Source organism: Protopterus annectens, chromosome 8.part0 (genome assembly GCF_019279795.1).
Source record: "Protopterus annectens isolate FY-2018-M chromosome 8.part0, PAN1.0, whole genome shotgun sequence".
Taxonomy (NCBI): domain Eukaryota; kingdom Metazoa; phylum Chordata; order Ceratodontiformes; family Protopteridae; genus Protopterus; species Protopterus annectens.
In genome coordinates, this window is record NC_056741.1 from 1,515,208,852 (window position 1) to 1,515,224,565 (window position 15,714).

A 15,714-nucleotide genomic window follows, 5' to 3' on the forward strand; every position below is an offset into this window, starting at 1 on the left:
TGTTACTATACACACTCTGGCCACAGCTTGACAACATGGGGGTGTAAATGGGACATACGTGGCTTCTTACTCTCATAAGGTTTTGGGGAGTTGCTAGTGTGCCAGCTTTGTTCTCATAGATATGTGTCAATCAGTTGTATTTCCTGTTTGCTGCCTGTACATCTGGGATCATCCCACTGATTTCACAGGAGGACAGGTTGATAGGTACCAGATATGGGCCACTTTACTGGAGATTCTGGACATATCAGTACAGTTGTGGGGTATGATTCTGTATGCAGACTACTCCCACTGCCAGGATTCGAACCATGGCTGTGTGTGCTAAAAATGTAACAGTTCACATCTCAGTTACATGTGCTATTCGGGTTTTGCTGTCTGCCTTTTTCCATGTTTTCTGTCTATGTGTCTCTCAGTTGTACTAAATGGCCTCTGGGGATTACACCAGTCATATACAGGCATTCCTACACATTCTATTTATGGTGCACAGTGTGGGTAACAGTGCTTAATGCAACAGTACTATTATGTGATTGCACATCTACATTACCATATGATACCAGAGTATACACATGCAGTCCAGCAGTTAGAACTTTGTTGTCAGACTATTACGCTTTATTTACAAACAAACTATATGAGACTTTTCCTGCCATATACTCCGGTGTATGCAGTACTTGCCTTGAACAATACAGGTTTTATACAGGCAATTAATTTACTAATACTTTTAGTTTTATTTCCTATGACAGTAAATGCATGTGTATTACTGACCTGCCTCACATCGCAACCTCGGCAGGCAACTGACGTGGGCCTCCTGGTTCATGGCCTGCTCCATTGCAGCTGTGGAGGACATAAGAGGAATACTTAGCCATACCTATCCATGATATACATGAGCTGGCAATTATTACACACATAGTGGGGTGATACTTACACACAGCTGGGACATCCCCTGCTGCTCTAACCTCTTGGATCCACTGGTTCAAGAGGTCTTCCTTACGGCGCTTCAGGTCAGCATAGTGATGCCTGGCCTGCTAAGCAGTTCGGGGTATGCCAGTGGCACTTGTGAGGTCACGGGCAAGACGGTCCCAGGCCTCCGCCTTATATTGGGAGCCCTGGTACTGGCCCTGCAGCAGTCTCTGATCATGGTCTTTGACAAGGGGCCCTGCCATGACTCTGGACTCCTGGATGCACCAGCAGTGTGCCTGAAAGCACAAACCTTCTCCCCTTCCTGACATGGTGCCTGCAAGGAGTAGCTACAACCAGTTATGAGATGTATTCCTGCCTGCTGGGTTAAGTAGGGCTGATTTCCTGCACTTTTCCATGATTGGTCGGTTTTGAAAAAGCTAAGCTATGGGCAAACTTGCTTACTTACAGTTGGCATTGTTTAAAGGGGTATACCTCTGGGCACCCTGAGTTAGCTGGTATACATATTGCTTACACCTCCTAAGCTGGCCTGTGCAATGCTTAGCATTGCTTACATTAGACTTTGCATTATATTTTCTTTTTGGCATTGAGTTCTTATTCATCACATCTTATAAGTATGCCTGGTATCCATGATTCATGTGTACGTACACTGTATGGGGTCCTTGTGTTTTATTTGGGACTTCAACACTCTATTACAATTGCACCTCACTTCTGGGCTTACTGCTATACTCCATTTCACATATTTATGTTATGTAGTCTGTTAAGGAACATATGACTGTATACGGATTCCTTTCACAGGTTCAGTTTGATTTTACTATAGTGAGGACTTTTTTGGTGATACCTCATTCTTCTGTACTGTTGTGATGGCTTGGTGGTTGACTACTGTGACTATCGTGTATAGAATCCTGAGTTCAAGACCTGCAAGGCTGCTTATTTTGTTGCTGGGCAGAACAAGGGCTGTTGGATACAGGGTGATTAAGGCAGTTTTGAGGAGTTGTAAGTGGGTTTGTGTGGGTTTGCATGAGGGTAAGCATTGCTAACCTCCGGTTAAATATGCTTACATGGAGTTAGCTTCAAAATTGCTTAACCTGTGTGCGCATTGCTTACCCCCACGCAAACAGCCTTAAACCCACTTACTAGTGCTTACATATGCTTACTACTGCTTATTGCTGCTTACACTTGCTTATTGGTGCTTTCTCCCGCTTACAATTGCACTGATTTAGACAGTTATATGTAATGGTTCTTGGGAAGGTGGGGGAATTGGAAGCTGTATGGTGTTGTCATTCATTACACATGTGACCTTCCATTTGTATCCATGATTCCTGTGTAAATATACTGTATGGGGCACATGTGCTTATCTGGAGACTTTGCAACATTATGACACTGACACCTCACATGTGCATTTAATGCAGTACTCCAGTTCACATTTAAATGTTATTTAATAGGTTATACAGCATAAAAATGTTCATAAAGTGATTTCTCATGGAAAGTGCTACAGTGGGACTCAAACCAGGAATGCCTGCTCGTAAAGCAAATGCTCTGCCCACTACACTATTGCTATACTGCTTCATTTGCATATATCTTCCTTGGTATCCTCTTCAGCCATTTAAGCTGTATTAACCGTAGCTAAGTTATGGGCACACCCACGCACCTGTGGTTAGCTTTAATCAGATTTTTAATAAGAAAAAAAGGGTTTGTTCATTTTATTTGTATTTACTTGCTGTTGTACATGAGGGGGAATGTTGGTGGGGATATGTGGACACCTATGAGCGATCTCGCTCATGTCTTAGGCCTTTCGGGTGTTTTGCATTACGGGGGCGTGTATATTCTGAGAGCTCTGCTCTCAGACATGCCCTCTGCACTCTTACATGCTCTGTGTAATATTAGGAGCTCAGGCAGCATGCCTCATTAATATGCATGGCGTGCTGCCATCCTGCTCCTAAATGGCCGCTTTCGTGCAGGACTAAGCTAGTCCTGCATGGAAGTTTAGTAAATCCAGGAGATTATATAGACCAAGAAACCTCGGGAAGTTTGGAAAAAGAAACGACAGAGAAAATGCAAAATTATAAAGAACAAAATCTAGAGATTTTTGAAAGATATAAAAAAAGAAATATGGACATAAGAAAGAAAGAGAGATCTAATATGGTGCAATATTTATGCAAAGGAGAAAGACATATTAATTCATACAAAAAAGTATCTCTAAAGACATTTGAATTGAATGCAGGCAAAGGCACCCAAATATGGAAAATTTTTACAATATAAAAAATAAGATCACAAAGGGGGAATGTAGAATAGAAGATTAGTAAAGCAGAAGTTAAAAAAAATAGAAGCTGAAGTTATGGAATACCTGTGAAGTGTAGGGTTTAGTGCAGGAATTCTAACACAGGTTATGTCACAACATGATGGAACAGTGAGTGTCCCAAGTAAGGAGCAACAGGAGGAGTAGGAGACATCTGAAGAAGAAATATTGATATAGGAAAAGAGATTTAATAAGGTGCAATATTTATGCAAAGGAGGAAGAGAAACTAATCAATATATAAAAAAGCAGCACCAAGGATATTTGAAGAGAAATATAGGTGAAGGCATCTAGATATGGAAAATCTTACAAGTCAAAAAATAAGAAAACAAAAGTGGAAAGTAGAAAAGAGGATTAGTAATGGAAATGTTAAAGAAATAGAAAAATGCAGTTATGGACTACCTGCAAAGTGAAGGATTTAGTGTAGAAAATCTAACTCTGATAACATCACCGAATGACAGAATAATGAACCTGTGAATTAAGGAGAAACCAGTGGAGCAGGAAGCACCTGATCAGTTGCCATATGAAGATACTTTGGAGCCTTCAGTAGGAAACCAGTACAAAAGTTCAGTTGGACTTACACAGCAGGGGAAAGAACAGAAAACTGTGCAACTCTGATGCTATCAATATAGTAGAGTGATAGGCCAGTGAATTCCATATGAAAGAGCAACGGATGAGACAGGGTAAAGCTGAAGAGAATATGGCACAGGAAAACTTTCTGGAACTTTCTGTAAAATGCCTGTAGGAAATGGAGAACAAAGAACGTGCCTTTAGTTTAGAAGAAAATTATTTAAGTGAATAATTGCTTGATTTAATAGAGATGGACAGACCTATTAAGATCAATGAAACAGTCTACAAAAAGGCAATAAGTAAAACAAATGAACATAATATTCAAGACTGTTCATAGAAATTCATGCAATATAACAGAAGTAAACAGGATATATTACTGTGCAGCTAAATTAATAACAGATACAGTATTACCACAAAAACACAGTGCAGTATGGGAAAGGAAGGGAAGAAATCAAATGCCATCATGAAAGTACTGAATAGAGAAAATTACAAAGCAATTAAGACCAGAAGTGTCTCTGTTAGAAGAGTAAAGAAGACAGAACAGATGAACAAAAATACTCAGAAAGATAGACATGATAAAAGCAATGCATAGTATCAGAGCAGATGAGGATCTGTTGTACACTACTGCAAATAATAAACCAAAGGTATCAGCACAGGGAGAAAAACTTAAAAGACATGCAGATAAATATAAAGGAAAAGTACAAAATAAATAATTTATTGATGACCCCAAAAAGTTTTGTAGATACCTGGGGAAACAAGGCAAAAGGAATAGAAACACCAACAAAAAAGAAGAAATAGGCACACTTTGGAGAAATAGCTATGAAGATCCTGTGGAACATAACAAAGATGCTGAATGGATAGAAGAAGTAAAAGAAAGAAGTTCAAATGTTCAGGATATGAAATTGGATGAAGTTTGTTTGACTTACAAAGCCATGTCTGATCCAGCTCTGTTAGAAATACTACAGCTAAAGAAATCCCAATCCCTCTGCACCACACACTCCAGAGACCTCAACCTCATCACCACAATCAACAGAACAAGCTGGAAGGACAGATTCATAACCCAGAGACTGCCCATGCTATGGAATAGACTTCCCATACATGTCAAACAGAGCACCTCACTGGCCCTCTTCAAGAGAAATCTTGATAAATGGACGGGAAATAGAAAATTCACCCTGGGGATCACTCCAGTGGCTCTACTCGACAGAAGCACTGGGAACTAAGGTTGGCTGGCATGATGCTGGGGGGGGCTAGGCTTGTAAAGGCTCCAAGGCCATTAGCCTAGTACACACCTATGAACCTAAGTAATGGCCAGAGAAATTGAAACAAAATTAATAAAACCTCCTAATTGGAAAACCCTTGGCCCAGATGCAGTACGTAACTTCTGGCTAAAAGTATTAACGTCTTCACATGAAAATTTAGACATAAGTAAGACATAAGTAAGAACTCTTCAGAAATAAGTCAGAATGAACTGGCTCCCCACCTAAGCACCATGTTCAATCATAGTCTCACGTCAGGCTTTGTGCCCACTGAATGGTGCACAGCAACAGTTATCCCACTCCACAAAGGGGGAGCCACCACTGATCCTGGGAACTATCGCCCTATTAGCCTGACGAGCCTGGTCTGCAAGGCCATGGAATGTATCATCATGGAACTCATAAACAAAGACATTAGTAACCTCCAAACTCTGGACCCCACCCAGTTCAGGTTTGTGAAAGGCAGATCATATCTTCTGAACCTGATCGACTTCTTTGAGGCAGCCACCAAAGCCGTAGACGAGGGTAAGATGGTTCACTCAGCCTATCTTGACATCGCCAAGGCTTTCAACACCATCCCCCATTCTGGAATTATAGCTAAACTCACTAAACTAGGTATAAATCCCTACGTCACAAGATGGGTTGCCAACTGGCTCACTGACAGAACCCACACTGTAAAAGTTGCAGACTCCAAATCTGACTTCAAACCAGTGGCAAGTGGAGTACCACATGGTTCATTCCTGGGACCTGTCCTGTTTGGTATCTACTTCTCTGAAATACAGGCTAACGCAGAAGGCCTCTGGCTAATGAAGTTTGCAGATGACTGCAAACTAGGAGCCATAATCGAGTCCCCAAATGATGTGGACATCCCACAGAAGGGTCTCATTGAGACAGATGCCTGCCAAAAAGTGCATTGTCATCCCCTTTGGTAAAAACTCTGTACCCATGAACTACCACATAAACAGCAGTCTACTTAACGCCGAATGTGTGATAAGAGACCTTGGGACCCAGGTGGACAGTAGTCTCTCCTTTGATAATCACATCGCCACAGTAGTCAGGAAATCCTTCTATGTGGCATACCTCATCACAAAAGGGTTCTCATCCAGGAAAAAGAGGTCATTGTTCCCCTCTACTCGGCACTCAATAGACCCATTATAGAATACAATGCCCCTTTTGGAATGTACCTCACATGACATCTGCAACAGCTGGAAAGACCACAGAAGTACCTCACAAAGAGGATTACTGGCCTCAAACAGATGCCCTACACTGACCGTCTCAAAAAACTCCAACTTTCCACTGTAGCATATCACCTATTCTGAGGAGATATCTGCCTAACATATAAAGCTATGTTAAACCTAGAGCTGTTGGAAATGCCACACCTAAAGAAATCCCAATCCCTTCAAGCTACACACTCTAGGGACCTAAGCCTTGTCACCACGATAAATAGGACATGCTGGAGGGATACATTCCTGTCCCAGAGACTTCCTATACTCTGGAACAAGCTACCCATCTATGTCAAGCAAAGTTCCTCATTAGCACTCTTCAAGAAAAATCTTGATGAGTGGATGGGAAATAGGAAATACACCCCGGGGATCACTTCTGTGGCTCTGCTCGACAGGGGCACAGGAAATTAACTTTCTTGTGTGGCGTAAGCCAGGGAACCTTGTTGGCTAGGCTTACTTAGGCCCTTGGGTCGATAGCCTAGTACCTACCTATGAACCTATGAACTATTTACATCCAAACCCCAAACAGATGCCAACCCTAACTCTCAACGTCTTAGAGCAAGAAATCTGTACAAAGCCACAAATACAAGTTGTACAAAGGCCCAAAATTAGAGACAATTTTTAAAAATTGCTCTTACAAACTTAGAAAGTTGATAAAATAAGAGGTTTTGCATTAGTATGAATTTTCTGAAGGGTATGAAGTCTGAAACTCAAATGTCTGTCATTATTTTCAAACTTCAATCTTTAATGATTTGCCACTAATTTTGTAGAGAACTACAATTTTATAAAAAACAGACCAAAAACATGGAACAAAAATCTGGGCATTCTGCAAAAATCTATACAGTTGAGAGATATGATGCCAACCTGGTTAACAACAGGAAAAATGATACTACTCCTATAGACCAATAACTTGCCTTCCAATGATGTATAAACTACACACTGGAATTGATGTCTACAGAGTTTATAGTCATTTGGAAGAAAACTCAATCATGGCAAAAGAACAAAAGGGTAACAAAAGAAAAGTCATATTTTATTTTAGTTAATTTATTTTATATTTGTTTACCGGGAAAGTCCAACTGGACAAAGTATCCTTTTTCAGCAGAGGCCCGGGGAAAAAATCTCCACATAAAAAAAACTGATTGACATTTACATTAATAGAACATTTATGTTGTGCAAATGCTTTCTTTGATACAGAGAAACTAGACTAGATATTACAATATAAGGTATGACAAATATCTGGATATAAAATTTCAGTTCAATAATTTACAGTGATTATACATTATAAGAAAAAAAAGATATGGAACAAAGGATCATTGGAACACAGGATCATTTTTTTGTTTAATAAAGTAATGATGGAGAATTTTAAGACCTATCTATATCAAACAAAGCTCCTCATTAGCACTCTTCAAGAAAAATCTTGATGATTGGATGGGAGATAGGAAATTCACCCTGGAGATCACTTCTGTGGCTCTGCTCGACAGTGGCACAGAAAAATAATTTTCTTGGGTGGCGAAAGCCAGGGTATCTTTGGCTAGGCTTATATAGTCCCGAGGGCCAATAGCCTAGTACCTACCTATGAACCTATGAAAAGGAAGAATCTAAGTATGGCATGGATAGACTACAAAAAAGCATCTGACAGCATCTTACGTTCATGGATAAAAGAGTGCTTACAGATGTATAAGATACACTCTACACTGACAAATTGCATTACAGTGACCATGGATCAGTGACAGACCACTTTGCGGCTAAACCACAATAAAGGACAAATTATTATCCCACGGATAAAAATTCAAAGGGGGATACTCCAGGGTGACTCTTTGTCTCCACTGATCTTTTGTCTTGCCCTTAACCCATTAAGCTGTCTACTTAATAGTTTAGGTCATGACTACAATTTGGCTCCCAGAAAACAACAAAGTGTAAAGACTTTTCATCTTCTTTTTGTGGATGATTTAAAACTGTATAGTTCATCAGATGAGGAAAAGTACAACTGGAAGTGGTCAAGACATTCTCAGATAATATGAGAATGCCATTTGGCCTTGATAAGTGTGCAGAAGCAAACTTTAAAGCAGGAAAACTGTAGCACCAAGAAAATATCAGTTTGGGACAGGAATGTGATATAAAAGAACTTGAGCAAGAGGGAGTGTATAAATATCTGGCAATTGATGAAGGGTCAACAATAAAACACGAATAAATGCAAATAAATCTTAGTAAGAAATATTTTAGAAGATTAAAATTAATACTGAAAATAGTCTGACATCTAGAATAAAGTCCAAACTATACATCGATTTGCTTTTCCTTTTCTAACTTACAGTTTTGGGGTGATTAACTGACCTTAAAAGGTAGTGGATCAGTTGTACAGGAAAACAAGAAAAATACTTCATGCTTATGAAATGATATATAAAAATCGGTGTATATCAAGATTATATTTCCTTGTTCTGAAGGAGGTATGGCCCTCCTTGAAAACTGATTACATGTATAGATCTGCAATTGTAGGACTGTACACATGTCTGCTGACCTCACAAGACCCAAACATAGTAAAAGTTTTAACACATAAAGAGAACAAGTCTGAGATGATTTCCCTGCTAAAATTTAGCAGAAGTATATTGGTGTCAAGTGGGAATGGAAATCAAACCAGAAGTAGATAAAAAATCAGGCGGCAACTGAATGTGCAAAAAAACAAAAGAAAGAATATAAGGTGAAGGATCAGATGAGAAGGCAAGAAATGTGGAAACTACATAAATATAGTTGCAAGTACAGAAAACTCCTGGAACAACTTCATGTCAATCAGTATCTAATGCAGGAATGGTTAAAGAGAGATGAATTTAAACCAAAAGATGGAAGGTTAATATTGGTAGCCCAGGATAGTGGACTCAGTACACATTGGTTTACAAAGTCCATTGAACATATCGGAGAAACAGATAAATGCAGGATTTGTAAAGCAGAATTAGAAACAGTTGTACATCTTGTTGCTGGGTGTGATGCACTAATGGCAGAAGGCCTGTACACTGAGAGGCATAATAATGTGCCAAGATTATATTGGGGATGTGCAAACATTATAATATTGAAGTTGCTGAAAAACACTGGAAATGAGTCACACAGCATTATAGAAAATTATGAAGTTTATATTTATTTATTTTACATTTGTTGACCGGGAATGTCTGTGCCGAGGCCCTTTTTCAGCAGAGGCCCGGGGAGAAAAGCTCCAGTACATACAAGTATAACATTAAGTACATTAGTACAGATTTTATACAAGTCGAAAACAGCTAAATGTTACACAGATAACAATTGGTTGTACATATATTAGTTAAGCAGAAAGGAATATAAAGTAGAAAAATCAGGTGCTTTTTTTTCAAATCAGACCAGTAGTTATGTGAGTATTACAGAAAGAAGTACATAGACTGAGGAAACATCGAGAACGGAAAGTTTTCAAGGAGGGTTCCATTACCAACAGTTAAAAAAAAATAGATGCAAGAAAACCAGATATAGTGGTCCATGAAAAGAAGAAAAAAGTAGCATTGATCATCAAAATTGCTACACCCATTGATTACAGTGTCTTATGTACAGAGGGACACAGAGTCATAAAACACCAAGATTTGCAGGCAGAAATGAAGGCAGTGTGGAAGAAGGATACCCGGACAGTTTCAATAGTAGGAGCAATGGGTCTCATAAAAAGAATTTACAGTCATATTTAGATATGCTACCAATACCTGTAACTCCATATGAATTTCAGAAACAGTCAGTTTTGGGCACATTGCAGGTACTGCAAAAAGCTCTTTTGGCTAACAGCAAAGATTTTAAACAATATTAATTTCACAAACGTTAATCATACTTTGACTTGAGAATGGGGTCCATTCCTGTCATGATATTAGAAACCCAAAAGTTTTGGAGAAATTAAAAAGTGATCAACCATTGTGCCTTCTTAATTTTCCGGGGGGGGGGGGTGGGCTCATGAACACTGTGTGGGCAAAAACAACAAATCTCTTAGACTCATGACAGTGTGGTGCAGCTTTTTATTTATTCACTGACCCTACCTTTCAGACATTAATATCCATGCCCTCACTGCCTGCCAGAAAGGAAGAAGATGGAACTGCTTGCTAAGTGACTTGTAACAACTCACTTAGGCTTCCCTTTAGGTTGTTATAGCAGCAATATGATTGAAGGCCCTTTCTCCACTATGAAAGGCATGCTGACCACCCACTATAACCTCCTCCCTTGGTTGGTCTCTCAGAACCCAGGCCATAATCTGAAACCAGGTTGATGACATAACTGATAGATGCCTGTTCTTTTCATTAATATGCCAGTTCTGCATGATCCCCATTTGATAGTTTTTATGTTATTAAAGTTGTAAAAAGCTAAATTGACACTTACTTGGCATATACTTCACAAAATATTCAAACCACTGACGAATTGTAGAATCACCAATTAAAAAAATCTTCTTTCCTTTCATACACTGTGTGGCTCTGTCAGGAACAGTGAATATTTTGCCTTGGCAAATGGATGATACCCAAGTTCGATTCAGAACAAATCCTGATGAGTTCAGTCTTCTTAGAGGCTCACGTTGACATTTTGATACTCTGATATTAGGATCTAAGGAAAAGGGGAAAAAAGAGAGAAATGCATCTGCTAGTTTACTTGTTATATATTTATTTATGTAAACCAAAAATGGTCCATCAATAGCCTTCTGAGATTTTTAAGCACAGTTATGCATATTAAGACATATTGTATATTAGGAAACGAAGTAAAGTACCAAACTGCCAGAGCCACGGATGTCAAAACCAAAGTTTTTAATGTTAAAATCCACAAGTGAACGCAGAAATCAATCCCAAACACATAAACCCTTTTTACAAAAAATGCGTTTTCGTCTTGTACAAACTGACTTATTCAGATACCCTCCATAAAATAAATCAACCTTTATATACATTACTTAAAAAACAATTACCCAATCAATGCAGTCTTAATTAAGAAGTTAATTATATAATTACCATTGCCTCTTGCCCTTGTATCATTTCTCTTATAATTCGTTGGTATTTATTATAACTATTATGAAGACCTGATTCACAAACAGTGCTTTAATGAAATATATAAATATCTTAAAAATAATTATAAAAATAGTTATAAAAAACAGTTATAAAAAACTATGAAAATCAGTTTTAGGTATTATGAATCATTTGTATATTATTTATATAGTATTAGCCTGTCATCTACTGGTTAAAACAATAAATACACTAAAACACAAGAAATATTCATATTTTTCCTGCTCTTAACTTTAAAAGTGGCATAATGGAAATAAAATCATTTAGACCAGGGGGGTTGGTTGCATCAAGGGAGATTTGCCACCATAACTCCCTGAACTCCAATCTTTCTTCCCATGGTCCACCCCTCACATCCTTCTTAACCTGTTCTAACACCATGAACTGAAATTTAGCATTATGACAAACTAGGGTGTTGCATCAAGGGAGATTTGCCACCATAGCTCCCTGAACTCCAATCTTTCTTCCCATGGTCCACCCCTCACATCCTTCTTAACCTGTTCTAACACCATGAACTGAAATTTAGCATTATGGCAAACTAGGGTGTGTTTATACAATGCATTAGTTTCTTTTTTTATGGAAATCTCATATTTATGTTCATATATCCTTCTCTTTAAAACTCTTTCAGTTTTACCTACGTAAAAAGCATTGCATTCTAAACATAATCCTAAATAAACCACACCTTTAGTTTCACAATTATAATAGTTTATACTAGTTATCCATTTCTGCCTACATTCCAAAAAGATTTTTTCCTTGTCTATTAAATTACCACAATGGCTACAGTGTCCACATTTATAGGTACCTTTCCTAATTCTATTAGATGTCATGGAACTTTTGTATTCCAACATATTTTTAAAGGATTGAGAATTTTTATATATACTACTTTAACATTATTGTTTAATTTTTCCTGGTCCAAATCAGTTAAACTAATGAACTTATTCCATTCTCTTTCAATAACTTGTTTAGTAACAATTTTATTAAAAGTGTTGTATTCAAGAATTAAAGCATGCCCATAATCTATGTCTTTGGAAATGGGTTTATTTGTATCTATTGCTTTTAAACCACCTATATTTTTATTTAAGTCTCTCTTACCTAGGATAGGTTTAAATTTGCTTCCTCTCCCTATCATAACTTCTTCATATATTTTATTGATAAAGTCCTGGGGGTAACCTCTTTCCAAAAACATTTTATTTAATAAATTGCACTCTTCTTTAAAATCAGAATCTAGGGTAGTCATACGGCTACCTCGGACATACTGTCCTTTTACAATATTCTTTTTACAATAATAGGTATGCACACTTTTAAAATGTAGAAATGAATTGCAGAAAGTAGATTTCCTGTATAGTTTAGATTCAAATCTATCATTTCTTTTGTAGATTTCCACATCCAAAAATTGTAATTTATCTGTTGAAACATGAAAAGTGAATTTTAAAAATTGTGTTGTTTCTCCCAAGTAAGCTTTAAATTCTTCTAACTGCTCTGTACTCCCAGACCATAGAATGACTATGTCATCCAAAAATCTTCGATAAAGTCTTCCTCAAATACAGCCTCCTCAAACATTTAGTCTTTAACGTCTTAAGGCTGTGCAAGAATCTCATTGTCATTATGAAAACGCATTTTTTGTAATCAAGCGTTTATGTGTTTGGGATTGATTTCTGCGTTCACTTGTGGATTTTAACATTAAAAACTTTGGTTTTGACATCCGTGGCTCTGGCAGTTTGGTACTTTACTTAGTTTCTTGGTTTTAGTGTACCAAAGTTCCTTTTGGATTTCGTGGTTTTATTTTCGGATTTACTGCCATGGAGAGACCAGACCCTCCTGAAGGAAAAGGGGCAAATGAACTGGGTCAATCCAGAAAGCTCATTGGGCAGCTTACTGAGCTAATAGACCTGCTGACACCCTTAACTCAATCACTGGTTGGACTATGCAATAACGTACGCATTCACAATGCGGAAGTCCAGGAAGCGTTGAAGGGACTAGGCATTCATCGTGAACCGACGAGAAGTCTTAACGGATCGAAAGATCAAAATAAAGATGGTGAGGGCTCTTTTAACGCCACAAATACACCAGGAATTCTTTGTGAGGGTGGATACAATAAAGAGAGGAGTAGCGACTCGAGAGGAATAGTTCCAGCAGGTCAAAAAAACATCTTTTCTAATAGGATGGTTCCAGGTACTGTTTATAATGACAATGAGATTCTTGCACAGCCTAAAGACGTTAAAGACTGACTATTGCAAAAATATTCTTTTAAACAAAATGTGCCTAATGGGCAACCAACAGTGACTGATTCTTATCCAGAACAACCAAACTGAAAATAAAGAGAAAACGGGTAAAAAACCATCCAACCAAAAAAAAAATCTTTACTGAAAGTAACCAAAAAAGCAACGACAAGCTCCAAAATTGCCCGTTCAAAAACAATACAACAACAAAACATATTACATCATAATACACACAAAATAATTAATCAATTCATTAATTAGTCAATAATTAAAAAAGTTTGTTCTAAAAATTTAAAAAAAAAAAACACATTACATACAACACCAACATACCAATAATAATAATATATAATAATAATATAAAATAATACCTACATACAAAACCCAAATAATATATATATAAATATAATAAATAATATATATATATCATATATAATAGGGGACAATTTCAATGGGGTATGATTATATCACATGCACATGTATTCTATGATTTATTTTTTTATCCATATTTAATTATTAGATATTTCATTTCACTGAGGTAGCGCTGAACTGTGATCTATCGCCAAGAACACATTAATATGCTTAATCAACTCTCAATAGGCTTCTATTTCTATTGGGAAGGGATTACCTCCTCTGATCTGATCTATGTGGGTAGGGTTAATGCTAATATGCATAAAGACACACAATTGTAATGGATGTAATGCACAGGTTAGCAACAGTGCTTGGTCTAAAAAATTATATATGATTATTGTAACAGAACATTGAATTTAATAAATGTAAGAATAAGAATAATTGTAATTTTATTATAGAATTAACAACATTGTATAGGAGTAAACGTGATATAAGAACACAAATACGCTATCCAAAACAACATGTGTACATAAACCTAGCCAAGGTAAACGATGAAAACCCCAACACATACATACGCTTCATAAGAAGATCACTAAAATGCTCATAAGAATACAAGCCTAGACCATCAAAAGTAGAAGTTGCAAGTCACTAAAGGATTTCATGTTCATAGATCAATTATCACGATCAAATGGACATAGACCAAGTTGCAGGGCAGAGTAAAAATTAGATTTAGAGGAGGCAGAGTAGAAAATGCAACTGAGAGTTCATAAATTTGCTGCTATTTATATTTTATATATTTTAGCTTATATTATATATACATTTAATCTTATATTTAGTTATGTAAAAATTAAATAGAATATTATTATTTATTTTATTTTATTATTATTTTATCTATTTTTATATATTTTATTTTATTATATTTAGGTTTAATTTATTATTATATTTTTATTATTATTATTATATATTATTTAGTTATTATTTTATTATTATCATTTTGTTGCTTTTATTTATTGATTTAGACTTGCAAGTTTTTTGATTAATGAAGCTTTTTATTACATTGTTTATTAAAAAGCTGCTTTTTAATGATTGAGACTTGTTGTTTAATTTAAGTGAGAATTTTGTTTTATATTGTTGTTTAGGGCAGCGAAGATCCTTTTAAAGAGGCTTACTGATTCTTATAAAGTCAAACTGGACAATTTGTATAAAATAATGTTAAAATACCGAACTTTAGAAATAGAAAATGAGTATTTAAATGAGTGTGTTTGTAGGGGGATAGTCCCAAAGGGACTGAGGGTTTTTAAATTTCTGAACAATGTGCTTGAGGGGTCTGTTTTTCATAAAGAGCTAACAGAACTTTTCAACAACTGTGGGTTGGATATGTTAAGGCTCATGATTCAAGAAAATCATAGGGTGCAGGATGCCCTACAAAAATAAATAATTGAGTTGGATAAATGTATTAAGGAAGACCTGATATTTACTATAAGGGAAGAGAAGGACAAATATTTTAAGATTAGGGGTGAGATTGATGAAAGGTGTGGGGAAACTATTCAACAGAAATTTAAAAATTTGGAAAGAGACACTGAAGAATACAAAAATGGGACAGTATACCCCAAACCTCGGGCCCCTGGTTATTTAAAACACCTTTATGGAAATAAAATGTTTAATGACAAACAGGGAAATTTAGAGGAAGTTAACCATTATCAGGAAGAAGAATGTAGTTTTGAAGAATCCCCCCCCCCTCAGAAGATCAGAAAGGCTAATGAATCAACCTGGTTATCAGGAAAGAAATTTTTCTTGGAGAGGGGGGAGAAGGGGAAGGGGGAAATATTAAAGAGGGTGGATACGCCACCACAACCCCCACCC

At 36.9% G+C, this 15,714-nt stretch overlaps 1 protein-coding gene across 1 annotated transcript in view; it reads right to left on the reverse strand.

Moving 5' to 3' along the window:
• The window catches only part of LOC122809531 (NXPE family member 4-like), a 605,331-nt gene that overhangs the window by 230,528 nt on the left and 359,089 nt on the right, over window positions 1–15,714 (reverse strand). Inside the window, exon 3 of the mRNA XM_044081100.1 lies at window positions 10,623–10,841. Coding sequence (XP_043937035.1) covers window positions 10,623–10,841 — 219 coding nt within the window. The remainder of the gene's footprint in view (window positions 1–10,622; window positions 10,842–15,714) is intronic.